Source organism: Eufriesea mexicana, unplaced genomic scaffold (assembly GCF_001483705.2).
Source record: "Eufriesea mexicana isolate 0111107269 unplaced genomic scaffold, ASM148370v2 scaffold22879, whole genome shotgun sequence".
NCBI lineage: Eukaryota > Metazoa > Arthropoda > Insecta > Hymenoptera > Apidae > Eufriesea > Eufriesea mexicana.
In genome coordinates this window covers 166512-182957 of record NW_016929935.1, presented here as the reverse complement: position 1 = coordinate 182957, position 16446 = coordinate 166512, and the positions used below count along the sequence as shown (strand labels likewise).

General features: G+C 34.3%; 1 protein-coding gene across 1 annotated transcript in view; it reads right to left on the bottom strand.

Annotated features, from left to right (window-relative positions):
* CAP (Cbl-associated protein) overlaps nt 1-16446 on the bottom strand; it is a 205044-nt gene that overhangs the window by 60751 nt on the left and 127847 nt on the right. The window contains exons 8-12 of the mRNA XM_017909794.1: nt 16011-16420; nt 15777-15956; nt 14178-14180; nt 10165-10269; nt 2839-2886 (exon numbers count right to left, since the gene is read on the bottom strand). Coding sequence (XP_017765283.1) covers nt 2839-2886; nt 10165-10269; nt 14178-14180; nt 15777-15956; nt 16011-16420 — 746 coding nt within the window. The remainder of the gene's footprint in view (nt 1-2838; nt 2887-10164; nt 10270-14177; nt 14181-15776; nt 15957-16010; nt 16421-16446) is intronic.

The window sequence follows — 16446 nt, the reverse complement described above, 5'->3', positions numbered from 1 at the left end:
CAAAAATTGAATAGTAATAATAATAATAAATTTAATCATTTTTGTATTACAATTTTTTAAATATATTCGATAGATGGACCTTGTTAGATTCGATGGATCGTTTAATTACTGACCTTTCAAATTTCCAATTTATCTGATTTCTGTATCATTTAAGCATTATTTTTTGAAACAAGATATATTAATAAATATTCTCACAGAGCATCGCTAATATATCCATTAGTAAACCCGTATGAAAGTTTATGCTTAAATAAGCCCATTTCTCTCCTTCTTTAGCAAATATATTATCCAGTTAATCGATGGTTGCTGTATTATTACTTAATTATCGAATCAAATTATCCGCCGGCTTGTCCGGTTAATCTGTGTTTGTTCTACTGCAATACATATTAATACGTATTTCGACAGTATCTGAATCTGTTATTGCGAAAGCAAACTGAAGCTTGCTTTGGAATATGAAAATGAGTTTGTCTAGTAAAATATTAGACTGGTTAAAATACTGTTATTATAGTGTAAACAATATTCGTAGCTAGATATTAACATGTACACGTATGCTATTGCTATCGCGACAGGGTTTTCATTAACTATGTCTTACCTTGCGTTCATTAAAAATAAACAAATACAAATTAATTGCATCAAAGGCAAAAATGGTCATAAAAGGAATCCACGACATATCAAATTTTTCAATTTTTATAGGAAAGCAATTTTTAGATTCAATATACTGTCAATCAATTCCACGTTGTCATCAAATGTGATTTTATTTCCTCTTGGGATTAAATACCAATTTTATCTTACCCTTTCGAACATTTCGAAAATATTATTTGCCATAGAATTGTTTATCACGTGGCAGAATTTTTAATAAAATTTCGTGAATTTAATAGATATTTTCAAAGAATTTATATTATCACGATATTAAATTGTTATATTTTGACATAATTACCATATTATTATTGGAGTATTATATTCTTGCATTTTAAAGGTAATTTAGATAAAATGTAAAAGGTTAGGCGATTATTTTACTAGAGAGGTAAGCATTTTCTTAGGTGGATTTTGATAATTTGCTGAAAATTTGTTCTCATATTTTATACTACAGATTACATAACAGGATTAAGTATTTACAGATATAAAGAATGAGAAACTAACTTACTATAGGTTAAAAATCCCTTGTCGATATTATTTCGAACATCTAGTTACGCAGTTGGGACTATTTATCGATTCGAATTCGATTATTCGATTCATGTTTTCAACGAAAACAAGTAACGAATACGTCCATTGAAAGCGGTAATAAATAATAAAACTAAAAACGCACGAGAAAAGAGAATACTATTTTGTTCCACTATTTCAACGACCCCGTATGAGAAACAAAGCCAATTTGAATTTCGCGCTCGTCGATCGTGAGTGCAAAAAACAAGCAGCGATTTGTACTTTCACAATGATTACAAAGCTAGGAAATCATGGACGTTAATTTGCAAAGAAATGAAAACCAACCCTTATTTGTCCACCATTTCAACGATCCCGTACAAATCACAGAGCCAATTTGAATTTCGCGCGCGTTGCTCTTGGCTGAACGGAATAAGCTACGGTTTGTGCGTTGGAAACAATCGTAAAATTAGAAATTCGTGGGCGTCGATATTAAGGTTCGCCTAATTGGAACTGGCCGAGAGGCCCTGAAGTACAATGCCGAGCCGATTTTCTGGAGCGACCCAGCGCGCGCCATGCCAATTCTCGTTTCGATTCATTTTAAAATTATCCCTGAGAAATCGGCCGGCGTTAATGCGGCGTAACTTCGGGCAAACTCGCTCGTTTGCATGCAACAGCCTAGTTGCAAAGATTCGAGGAAGAGATACCGGCGCCACGGATGTGTTCATTATCGGGAAAGTAAATTATTTGCTGTCGTTTCTCTTTTGCTTTCGCCCTGCTTAATTGCGAAACGGTCCCGACCAACCGGGCAACGTTCTTTCCTATTCCAATGTCCTGTTTGCTTTAAAATTCGAGTAATTGTGGGAAATAAGGAAATCGAGTGTGCGTATCTTCAATTGGTACATGCCTGTGCCACGAGGTGTTTAAAATTTTGTTAGTTCTTGTGGATTGTAATAGAATGTCGAGTATAGATTGGAATTTCTTGTCGATTATGGAAATTAAAATCGTATGGGGAAGATAAATGGATATAATTGATTTATAATTGACAATTATGCAAACATGCACATCGAAAAATATACAAAACACACGTATCAACAGTAATAGTTACATTACATAGTTTTTAGTTTACAAATATATCATTCCAAAATTATACTAAATATTTTTACACAATCTCGAATAAATAAAATATATAGATAGTATATTTCCACCAAAAAGCTGTAATAAATAATAACTTATACTCCTTGTCCTCCAATTAAAAAAATCCAAGTTACAAACTACCTGGGTAAAATTAAAAAATATAGAGAAAAATAATTTCTAATACTAAAGGCAAATAATAAAAGGAATTTTGAAAAATAATTCCACTACTACTAGAGAATGTTCAATTGTCGAGGTATGTTTCAAATTACACCCTCTGACTCATGAATATGTTAATATCTATATACCGAAGTGCGGTTTTGAAATGAAAATTATTTAAAAAATTCTGCTCGAAAACGTATACGAACGCTGAAAACTATACCAAAATTAGTTTTCAGATCACGGAAAAACTTGGTATTCCGTTACGCTGTAGACAACGTCCACAGTAACAAATTTTACTTTGTTAATACGAACGTTATTGTCAAATGCTTTTTCTCTCTTTTCTCAATCAACAATTCACAATACTGTAAAGCATTTTGTTAGTCTCACGCGATTCGTTTGCAACTTTACCTGGTGTTGCGGAAGAAGCTTTAAACGTGGGAGCGAACATAACTTGCTCTGAAAACACCAACAAGTGCTTTAAGGCTTCGAATAATTCTAACTCACGATAGTTCTAAAAATATTCGACAAAAATTTTCAATCAGCTAATCTCGAAAAAATTATTCCAAGAAACGGTAAATCGCTAAAGACAATTTCTTGCTACAGGAATTTTCTCTAACTTCGAAAATAGATTATTTAATAATTCTTTCACACAGGAATTCAATTAATTTATGAAATAAATTATTTACGGAGATGGTAAGTAACCAGAAATAATTCTCAATTGTAAAATATTTTCAATAAAATTATGAATTACTTTATTTAATGTACTTAATTCGATAACGAGGTTGTCCTGCTGATGGCGTATTCAAATTTTTGTCTCCATTATCATGAAATGGTTATTAATTTCTATCGATGTGTATAGTGATATAATACTTAAAAAATAAATACGAAAGTAACTGATATTACATTTTATCACAGTACTTCTATCTTTATATCGTAGTCGAATGTTTTTAATTATGTCAACGCTTCAAAATTTCGCTACTCTGCTGACCATTTATCACAGCATTGTAATATTCGATTTTATGGGAGAGGTGCTTGTTAAATGTAACTACAGTCCAGGTACACTCATCAATCACTTTGCCTATTTCAAATGCTCTATTTAAAGGTGATATCCGCATTGACAAGTAACGTGACCTTTGGAAGCATGCCATGATTACTTCTGTTGGAGGCACAACGTTTCCGAATAAAAAACAGGGGTTACCCTCGGGCTGAACCCAAAAATAATACGAACTTTCTACACCTCCTTCGATCGTCAACTTTAAAAAATCGATTTTCCCTTTAGTCACTCGTAATTACCTAACGTTCACGCGATAATAAATTTAAATTAACGTCAGTGATATAAGATAAATTTCAGTGATATTAAATAAAATCAAAAGAAGATAAAAATTATGCGTGTATCCTGTGCAAGAAATTCTCGTTTTCACATTCAGGTAACGATTGATAGTAAAATTTACCGAATACGTAGATTTCCGTGCGTGCCATTACCAAATACCTCTATTACATAATTTACAATATATACTTAAATTTCGTCAAGTTAAAATATTAAAAAGTTTTTAATTTCGGCTTAAGAAATATAAAATCTGAAATTAAAATAAATAAAACTAAATTTAAGAACAGAAACCAAGTTACACTGAAATATCAACCCTTTGCAATCGACAAGCGAGCCTCAGTCGCTATTTGATAAGATTCCAGAGATTCGTATTAATTTTTACATTACTTCTCATTCGACATTCATAAAGGAGTGCAAACATGGTTCCAAGATTAGGTTGTTTTACACACATATGGGATGTCTCGACTCTCCTGACAGCAGACGAGACCCACAGTGACGCCATTTTTCGACCTTAAATCGCGATAAAGAACGTGCTAAAGACTTCTTAAATTGCTTCTTTATAAAGACGCTGCGAGTCATTAATACAGAAGCAAGCCTGATGAGCTTCGAAGCAAAAGAAGAAAACGAAGAATGGAAAAAAGACGTAAAAAGATGGAAAAGTCTGAGAGGATGGTAAGTATCCCTTGAAGCACGATACTACTCCATGGATCTCCGGCGGTAAAACTAACGGCTTTTTAAATTTTACAGTATTCTCAACGTTCAGTCATTAATTAAACGATAATTTACCGACACGATTATCGCGTAAAAAGATCCCTTTAAACCTTTCTATTGAGATAATTACAAAGCAGAATATATAATGAATTTTCTACCACCCTCCACTATCTCATTTCGAGAGATCACAAGAATATCATTTTCACTCGAAAATTTGCGTAAGATATTAAAGAATAATATTGAAGCAAATTACGTAATAAATATAAATGGAAATTTTTATTTATGAAAGAAGAGCGATGAAAATTTTATCATTTCTTTCTTCGTACATATAATTTTTATAAATCTATCGTAAAAGTTTATTACGTAGATAAATATTTGAAAGGAAATAACGAATATTTTATACAAATTTCCATAGTAATTTATTACGTTTAAGGTGATTTATGGATTACAATTAATTAATTTTTATCGTTTCAAGGTACGGAAATTTATCAAATATGAACCCAGAAGAATCTTTATTTTTCCTCTCTAAAGAAACTTTGATAGATGCGTATACGATAAAGTAAATTAAATATCGATAAAATAAACGAACTGGAGATTAATAAATAGAATCTGATATAACACTTCAACTCCAGGATGATGCTAATCTTTATTTTTTATTCAATGATTCATACACCAACACGTGGCCATCTTGTTATTTGCTTATTTTCACGTTTTCTTTGCAGAATTGAGCAATATAAAACTTCAATATCACACGATGTTTTACAGCTTCGTCGAGTAATTTTGAAAAACAAACGAGAGCTTAAAATATGGAACAATTATTTTCAATAACTGTTATCGTATTACATTGTCGGTATTGCTCTCTGTAATCAAAATCGATTACAGAGAAATATTTTGTATTTTGTTGATAAAACTTCACGAACAGGGATAAAAATAGAATATTTTTAATATTCATGAATTTATTAAAAGCAACAACCAACGTACTCAACTTCCTCTATTTACAAAGCAAACTCTCGAAGAAAAATGGCGTCTATACGTCCAAGACAAAATAACGTAAACGTGTATAAATTTATTTAAAAGTAAAGAAAATTAATATATCTCATACTTACAATTTATTAAACAATATTATCATCGAAAGAACAAAATTCTTGCAAGAGCTACCAAGGAAGTAAAAACGACTCGGTTTAGATATTTTAATTCTATAATTTCAAAAAACATATAGCAACGTTCGACAAAATTAATGGTGACTTTTATATATAACATATTTACCTACCTATCATAGTTAATATCTCTAGTGTTATTGTACAAAGTAAAAAGAAAGCTTCACAAACTTTTCAAAAATGGTGGTCAATACGTTCCCTATTTTCCAATCTCTTTGAACCAAAAAATTCTCTAATAAGAGCATCAACCACATCCAAAACGGGACAAACAGAACCATCGATTTTCGTAAACGCGATCGACCACGACGCGCGACTCGAATTTCGCGGGCGGAAGACGGCGAAGCGGAAGAAACTCGTGGCTAACAAACGAAAATAGCGCGCGACTTCTGTCTCGTACGCACGTATGTATAATGCAATTTCGTGCAATCCGCAGGCCGGTAACGCGACACCTTTATGTAATCCAGAGTCGGCAAACAATAAACTCGACGGCGTGTTTTCCTCGATACATGTATTCACCGAGCACAACCGGATGTCGCGAATTTTTCGCGCGCCACGTTCGAATTCGTTTCTCGATGCTACCGATTATTTTCACGTGTCGTGCAGTCTGAGAGCTCGTGAAATGCGACCCTTATGAAGGTCATTAACGCGTTAATAACAATAATTAGCGAACTCTGGCGCGGTTCTTTATCGCGTTAAATGGCGAGTCGTTTGAAAGAAACGTTAAGTAAAAGAGTTGGTGAATAAACTGCTTGCGGCTTATGTAAGCGTTACTTGGCAACATGTAAATATTCACCAACACCTCTCGTAGTCCGTTGTTTGATAAGGTAACGAGAGTCGAGGTTGTAATATTAGTCTAGGACAGGATCGTGCCTCACGGAGCTTGTAATTTAACCCGTGCTTCGAATGGTAATGGAGGATGGCAGTGCATGATGGAAATTAATACACAAAGTTACTCGATTTTCGTTCGCTATTTTCTGCTGGATTCTGCAAATGGAGAATTTCTTGGTTTGTATGTTTCGGTTTCCGAGCGATTTCGTGAATATCGAATTTTGGAGAATGTTACGAGAATACTGAATTTATAGGAAGTATGTGGTAAGCTATTTGCACTAGATATGTAGTAAATAGAGTGTCAAATTAAAGCGAAATATTCGTAGAAATTAAAATAACAATTGAGCAGAATTTGAAATGCTAGTGGATTTTTCAAATAAGATTCGAAATTTCTACAGGTGTATATTAAGATGGAAATATGCAAATAAAATTTATAAAATAGTACTTAAAATTTTCAAAAATATCTAAAGACATAGAAATGTTATTTATGAAACAATTTTTTAAATTTCGGAGAAAATTTTGGAGAAAATAAATCTCACTTACAAAACAGCATTTCAAATTTTAAGGGAAACCTAAAGACGCACAGATAACTACGCTTCACAGAACAATACGTGTCTCTAATCACGCAAACAATAGACTTCACATACAAAACGCTACCTACAACCTGTGCAAAAAATCTTTAAACATATATATCCATACATCTATATATTTATGTACCTATACGCCTACAAATACATCCATATATCTATATATTTATATATCTAGATGTTCATATGTATATACATCTAGGTATCTGCATATCTATGTATCTAGACATCTATACATCTATACAACCAATATATGACTTTAACCAACCTTCAAAACTAATTAAAAATCCTCCCTCCCTATGAGACCAGTGCACTACAGCAAAGTTTCACGTAGCCGGACAACACACAGAAACGAGCGGAATTTGCCAAAAACTACTCTGCAAACCCTCGTCCATCACTTGGAACTTGCGTAAAAATTCCCAACCGATAAACCCTTCCCTTCCCTCATCGCGTACACATCCGCCCAAATATAACCACTTTAATCCTCCATCGAAAACAGAGGCTCCGACGCTACGGATCGCTCGCAACGAACCGTAAGAAGAACTAGTAGGGAAAAAAAGGGGGGGAAAATGAAGTCGGAAATCCGTAGAACGCGTTCGAACGGAAGCGTCGAGTGGTCGTTCGAGCGCGTCCCATTTTAAAGCGGATCTCCGCGTTCGCAGGACAACCTGTTGAACGAATCCTTAAGGCGACGTCGCCGCGAAAAATCTTAACGTCTCCTCCTCTTTCGCTCACCACGCCGCTCGCGTCGGCTATTCGCGCGCGAATCCGCGAACACTCACTTTTCTCTAGCATCTCCGATGACTTCCGGTTCCGTGCGGGTGGCCAGAAATCCGCCACGCTGGCCCGCGGTCCGCGATTACGAACGAACCTCGAAGGATGACCGAATACTGAGAGGCGTCGCGACGCCCGACCACAGCGACGCCGCCATCGACACGGTCTACGCGGCGTTCGACTACGCAGAAGCCGGCGGATTCAGAATAGTCGCGTGACGCGGCTACTCGCACGGAAATTCGCACCAGAACCGATCCTCGAGTCGAATGTGTATAAACGCGATTAAACGTGCTTTTATTTTTCTTCTTTATTAACCATTTGCCTGGTATTTAGGGATATCGTGGGGTGTTACGTGGTTACGGGACTTGGCTTTTTTGGCTTGCGTTTGCTTTAGCGAATGGAGTGGTGGTAAATGGGGACTGTAAATAGAGGAAGGTATAGGGAATGGGATTGATAGTAGAGAGCAACGAGGAGAATTTTGGTTTCTGAATTTTTTAGATGTTTTTGGATTGTTGGATATAGAGGTTTTACGGGAGATGTAGGTATATAGAAATACAGGTTGCCCTCCTATAACACGGTAGATAGGTTCCTAGAAAATGCCGCGTTGTGTGACACCGTGTTGTATGAGACTCAGAGTCAGTACAGAAAGGGGGGTTACGTTCCGAAAACTTACCAGAAACAAATTTTTTTTTAATTCTACATAAATAACTTAATTTTTATTAAAAATATAAATGTATGTACAAGACAAAATAAAAAAAAGAAAAATATTATTTTAATTTAATAAATTTCTTCGTCGTCACCTCTCATGTTGAAGTACAGTGCTGTACAAAGGTTTTCGCAATTTTCTTATTGTGTTAGAGCGAAACCGTGTTATAGGATGGCGTGTTGTAGAAGGGTTCCCGCAATTTATGAATCGTGTTATAGTGAAACCGTGTTATAGGATGCCGTGTTGTAGGAGGGCTACCTGTATATGTTTGTATGGAAAGATTTGCTATGGAAGATTCCGTTTTCTTGATTTTCAAATTAACTTTTGAATTTTCGGACAGATTTCATAAAAGAAATAGATATACAATAAATATAGGTAGGTATATTGTATTAGCATGACAAAAACATGTATATACTTAATATAGATTATATGTTTGCTCTAACTCGTTTACATATTTGATTATGCATTATTAAAATTAGCTGAATTTATAATATCTATACGAAACGATGAAATATGATGGAAATTGATTCCGTATATTTTAATCCGATAATTTATCAAGCTTTTAATTTTGCTTAGTCATATCACCACGCAGTTTGTTCGATATGAAGCTGATTTAATCTCGTTCAATTTAAATCTCTATTACGGATTTAAAAGTAAGTGTGAAATTTCTGTTGCGATATTGAATTATTGGAAAATTGCCATTATATTAAATTCCTCGTGTGTTCGACTCCCATTCCATTGAAATTACATCAAAATTAAGTTACGTTAAAATTTCGGTGAAAAACAATGCAAATAGTATCAAAAGTCGTGTTCTGTTTCTGTTAAACGTTAGTATAGGTCAGTATGGATCTACATGGCGTACAGTGTGTTAATTATATCTTCGAGCATACTTGTACAGGAGATACGGATTTCCACTGATATTCCATTAAAATTATATTTATGCAAATTAAAATAATATTTATGAAAACTTTATGTTCCCAATGATGATTTCCTTAAACCATAATTTTATTGTTTTATTATAATATTTAATTTCATCATTTGTTACATACTTATAACAATTTCAATTATTTTATAGGATTTTCTTTAATATTTCAGAATGAATTTTATTCTTTTATTTTCGTTAGGTTTATTAAATTTATCGTTACTCTTTATGACGCTGTATAATGTTCTGTATTGTCTAACATTTGAAAAAATAATTAAATCGTGCTTTCTACAATTTATTTGAAAAGTTTATTACTGAAAAAGACACGCAATCTAGAAATTGAAAGAGAAGAACGAAAGAATTCTGTTACGACAAGTCGAGTCCCTTTGACTAAGAAAAAACATGAGCAATTAAGTGTCAAAATAATTAGATGGTGCGCGGAACGAATAATAAGAAAGGAAACTAACCAGCCGTTGATTTTTACAAATTGAAATAAATAAGAGAAAATGAAAAATTCGATTTTTAAAAAGAAATTTATAAATAAATTATTCTCGTATTTATAAGCAAATGTTTTCGTGAAAAGTGAATTTACACTTTATACAACTATACCTGCTACGACTATCTCTGTATATTGTTTCTCTTCCCTAAATATTCTCAGATTTTCAATTAATTTTCGATTAAAATGCATGCAGCAATTAACTAAGCAAAGTAATGAAACGCACCTTTCCCAAATAGAAATCCCTTGCCGTATTTCAAAGCACTGTCAATCTCGTGCAGAAGATCGTTCTCATTGTCATTTTCCTTTGTGGCAAAACCATAACCATATCCTTTAAAAGAAGCATGCCGAAGCGGTCCCAAAAATAATATAAATAAAAGATTAAACACTATAATCTCTAAAGTGCAATTCAGCGATACTCTGAAGCGTTAAAAATCATACGTGGAATATTTACTAGCCTTCTCCACTATCCAGAAAATTTAAACATGATCTCACCGTTTCCAAATCACCAAGTGTGAATAACCATCAAATTATTTTTAACGAGACACAAATAAGAATTACAACTCGAGATATTTAAATCAAACCAATAACTGTCTTCAAAAGAATAACTCTTTATTTTCGAACCTTTGATATTTTAATTTCCATCCAAACTTCCATAATTTTTGATTTTTTATTAATCAAACGAGAAATGTACTTATAATTAAAAGACTAGAAATTTTCATCATTAAAAAATAACGAATTATAATAATTTTTATTCCTGATTCTGATTAAAATATTTACCATTTATAACTTTTAATTGACTACGTGAGAAATAAGATGATTAATTATAATTATCAAAATTATAAACTCCTTTATTAAAAATTATCAAAATATAGTAACAGAATGAAATAGAAATTCAATATCTAAAAATTCTTCTATACTTTTTATAATACACATCGTACCTTTGTAATAAATATTCCACGTTCGTATCGTGTTAGTAATATAATAGTAGCCAAGCTGTTATTACGTGATTACGCTTATTACGCGAAAGCATAAGCAATCAATGACTTCGTGTAAAAAATAAAATAAACAAAACGTTTATTGACGGAGCATGAAGAATGGGCCTAAATATTCCCTAGAGATCAAAATGCAATATTTACAAAAACTCGTTGAGTGTTTCATTCGCTCTCGGATTTTCCCAAATTTTCATCTCCTATTTCCAAACCAATATCACGTGTAATGAGACGATAAAAAAAGAGGGTATTTGCGTAGACAAAAAATATTGGAAATAATTCAGATTTGAACCTACTCTTCAAATGTTTACTTGAATCCCTATTTATTTGAAAAATTCGCGAATAATCCATGGACGTGCCATGCGTTCGCAATAATTCCAATTTCGAACGAAACACGGTATTCCAAACGAAATCGCTGAGATCCAATCACTTATACCTAGAAACGGCATCAATTGCCGTCAATATCGACAACGACCCCAAAGTTTCGTTGTTAGAACGAATTTCAAACTATCCTACAAAATAATACTGGTTAACTGGGTCACTCATCCAAGAACTTCCTCTACACGTTCAGTTGTCAGTCGATTCATTTCGTACATAAGATACGTAAATAATGTACCACTAAAACCTGAGCAAACAACGATGTTCAAATAAATTCCTCCAACTTTCCACATATTGATATTGACCATGCGAATAAACAGATAATTTCATTCTCTATTTATAGAACTAAGAAATGTTTATCTCTAGATGTATATTTATTTCTTTTTCTTTTTTTTCGTAGTGTTTAGTGCCTCCAACATTGATTGTACTGGATGTCTCGTTGAGAAATTTTTACTTCGAGAGTGTAAAATTGATTGTAAATTTATCGCGAATAAAACGTGAAATTGTAATAAAATGTTTGAAAGAAGTAAAGATATAATTGGACTAAATTGTATTTGCAAAATAATATTTCAGACCTTTAGAAAAATTTATATAAAGGCGCAAATATGTGTAATAAATGGCATTTATAAAATAATAACATTTTTAAAGAAACCTATAAATATTTAAAATTCCAAAGGGTTTACTGACATATAAGTAAATGTCATTTCTAATGTGGAACATTAAAAATTGAAAATAAATCTATAAATGCACAAGTGACTACCATTTATAAAGCAATAATGAAAGACTATAACCCCACAGACAAGTACCATTTTTAAAACGATATTTGTAATGCCCAAATATCAACAAATGCCATTTATAAAATAACATATTCAAAATTTCAAAAGCCGATAAATGCACAAATAAATCCAATTAACGAACCACTATTGAAAATTCAAAGACACCTACAAACACTCTAACTAATCGTGCCATTTATAAAGCAATACACCAAACCTCGAACTACGATACAAGCAAAACAAACATACAGACGACCAATGTTCACCTAAATTCCACGATGGATCTCGTCCCAAATATTGACCACTCGAATAAATAGCCAACTTCATTCTCAGACCTCCACTTATACGGCTAAGAAGTATTTATCTCGAGCATCTATTTCGATAGCTGCTGGCGTGGAGTTCGACTGTACTGGTCGAAATGTGGCGGGTTGAAAAGGGTGAAGGTTTTTCGAAGGTTCCACCAACGGATGTAACAGTCGGTGTCGCAATTTGTTGGAAATAGCCAAAATCGAGACGATGGTTCCGCGGAGCTGGACGCGCGACGAAATGTTCTACGAGCGCTGGCCTATTTTCCCGATCAGGCCTATATTTAGGCTCTCATTCTCGAATGAATCATGAACGCGTTGCAACCGACCGACCAGCCTCGACTGGTCCTACTCGTCCGACATCCAGAGAAAAATAAATCCTACCAGGTGGGTATTTATCTCGATGACAGAGGGGTAATTTCTTCCCTTGTTCTTGGAAACCGATACCCCAGAGCACGCGAGTCTGTGCTGTTAGCTGGCTAGACTGACGGGGAAAGTCACTTGGGATTCTTGGGAGACTTGGATGGTTAACACTGGTCTTTGAGCGTTGGTCCAGCTGTTTGTTAATTGATTCCTTGCTATGCGAGAACATTTGTATACTTGTAATCTGTCAATTGAGGATGCCTCGTGGTACTTAGAGAGTCAGGCTGAGGCGAAACAGATTTTTTAAGACGATTTGTAAGTATATGTATAAGGATTCGAGACTGCTGTCAGAATGGATTTTGAACTAAAAAATTACCTAAAAAATTATCTGTAATATTCGAGATGTATTTTCTATCGCAGTAGTATTTTCTCTAGGTATTAATTAATATACACGAGTGTTTATCTGTTATTTAGATCAAATATTTGTAATCTCTCATATAACGAAAATAAAATAAGAAAATGTATGTAATATTTATGCAAGTGTATGTGTACACTTCTAATAACAACACACATTCTCGACATAAAATTTTACAATATTGTCAGCCATGCTTCCCTATATTTAGTTCACGTGTGCTGAACCTTCTATAGGACAGAAATAAAAATATAACATAAAATTCCACGTGATACGAAAAAATATATAAAAATTTACGAGAACAGAAATTCTTATAGCGTTATATAGTAGTTCTGTGTTCTAGCTGTAACGATAACCTACGACCTGCGCGAAAGCCAACAAACTTATCTCCCGGCATTTCCACTTTATTGGCAAGAAACCAATCCGCTTCTCGTCTATCGATTCAACGTATAGCCCCTCGTGGTACCCTATTTCCCGTTTCATTATGTTTTATGAGGTCTAAACGGTCCAAAGAACTTCTTTTCAATTAAATTCGAATCAATTTCTTAACGACGACTTTGAAAATGAATTTACATACAACCCGAACTGCGTTTGCACTCCTGGCCATGCTACTTTCACGCTGTGTGTCTTGTATCGATTCAGACTTTAAAGAGTGCAGTATTAATTATTTGGATACCAAGAATTGTTTGTGAAAGTCAGACGGTTTTGAAAAACTATTCAGTGTAAATTTCTATTATTTAACTAGATAAACCATTATCATGCTGGAAGGAAGTGATTCACGACTGAAGAAAAATAACCACATAAACGAGTAGCATGAGAAAATGTAAGACACGTCATGTTGCGGCTCATTGACCACAATTACATATGCCAGAAGATGATATTTCTTATAGCCTAAAACCCGATATCTTCTACAAGCAATTGGAGTTATCTGGAATAGTCGTAAACAAATGTACTTTTATCGAATATTTTGTAACTACAGAAACACACTGAGCGGAATATTTATGTGCCATAGTGACCAACTTTGATATGGGACATCTGAACTAGATGTGATTTAGAAAACTTTAAAGAAATTAAGTAAATATTCGCTGCAATACGTATTCTGTAAATAACTGAAAAATGGATACCTTCTAAGAAATTACTATGCAAAAAATCACCATTGAAATAATTGGAAAATAAAATTGAATAATAATCTATTATACAGTGGAAATGAAATATTTCTCCGTACAAAGTAAACTAAATATGTGAAATAAATCTGTTTCGTACAAAACCTCGTTCTCAAGGAATACCGTACATAGTTCTATCTACTTATTATAATACTGAAACCAATTTTAGGACAATTTTCATTCAAGTAAATAAATAAATAAATTATACGAATGTGCATGTGCAATTAACGTATCATTACCTTCACGTAACAATTAAATCAACTTTTAATAAAAATGCGAGTATGAAAACGTACATCAAAGAAGAAACTTCATTCATTACCTCGAATTCGGCTGGTTCAGATGAATTCAGCTAGCCTAAACTTAACCAAACGCCCAGAGTTGCAGGTAAATAAAATCGGTAAACAATCAAATACTCGTCAAAGGAATAGCCACTTTGATCTCGCTTTATTAATTTGTTTTTGGGATACGAAGTGTCAAGGAATCGATCATCGACATAGACATGTCTGTCTGTACGTCGAGACTTGGTACATTTTCATTCGCGAGCACTGACCACAACGTAAAAAATTTTAATTTAAATAAAATTTTAATTTAAATAAAATTTTTCACTTGTCATTCGACGATGTAATTAAAAATAACAGATCTTCGCTATTATTTTATAAATCGCTCGAAATGTTGCTCTCGAAGTGTTATATCAATTTAAATTCGAACGTTGGGCACTCGTATAACGTGACAGCAATGTAATAATAGGAAATAAAAAATATTTCCAACTTTTTGCTCACCAAATATTATTCCTTTTTACGTCCAAAAAAAAGCTGTTATATTTTTAACGTTTCCGCCATTTTCCATATTTTAAATTTTTTGAGATGTTATTACTATCGATTTCGACGAATTCTTTCTCCACGTGCAAAAAGAAGTAAAAAAGAAGACAAAAAGAATATGTAATAATATTATAGAATAAGAAAAAAAGATAGAAAATAAGGAAAAAGTAGAGGTAAATAAAAAATAATAAAAACAATAAATTAGACACTCTCAAAATCGAAGCTCTGTGCGGAAAAACATTCACTCCGCGTATTCAAAAAGTGCAGAAAACCATTTTCCCACATTAAGATATATCCAGTGGAATAAAAATCCTGCAGAAATGACGCATATAAAAAACCAAAGTAAAACCGAAAGAGAAAATGGTAGTGAACCAAAAGTAACATCAAAGAAAAGGGGAAAAGAAATCATTCGTTGATTATCGTTAGTGACGAGCAGTACGACAAGCACGGAACACCTACGAGAATGCAATCCACGACAAAGTGTATGAACGTGCGTTAGTGATTGTTATCCAATTCTCGACACGCCGACGTATCTGTGAAATCCAAAATCAGGCGATCAACACTCGGTCTGAATTGCAGCAAATCGAAAACAACGACGAGATAACACAGCAATCCTCGATTCGCCGGGACTCACCGTCGTCGAAAGTGGCGGACATTTTGAGGAACTCTTGCAGGTGCTTGGGCAATTTTTTCGCGTCTTCGAACTCCTTCCCGTCGATCAAGCATTTCGCCTTCACGATATTCTCCTCTTCCTTCCACTCCATCTTTCTCTCGTCCCTCTTTCTGTCACCTCTACCGTCACCTTTGACATCGCCTTTCGAGTCACCTCTCGGGTCATCTTTGCCGCTACCTTTCCCGTCACCTTTGCTATCGCTTTCCGGTTCACTTTCGTCCAAATTAATACCGAACTTGTTCAACCTGTTCCTCGCCTTCTCGATGAACTCTTTCTCCACGGAGCTCATGCCACTCTTCTCCAATTTCTTGTTCTTCCGAATGTCGTCATGCGTGCTGATCTTCACCACTTTATGATGCTTCCGCTCCTCCCGCTCCAGAACCTTGTGCACATACTCGTCGTACATCCGCCTACGAAACGCCTCGCCGTTCACCACGACTGCCGCCGCGTTTGGTTTCTCCACTCCGACGGTCTTCCGACCGTTTGATGTCTGGGATGACGTATTTTCCTTGCCGGGGCGGTCCGTGGTCGTTTTATCTTCGACGCGAGCCCTTTCAACACCGTTTCCCACCCTCCATCGATCCTCCTTCTTCCTTTCAGCGACTCTGTCGCCCCTCTTGGTAATCACGGA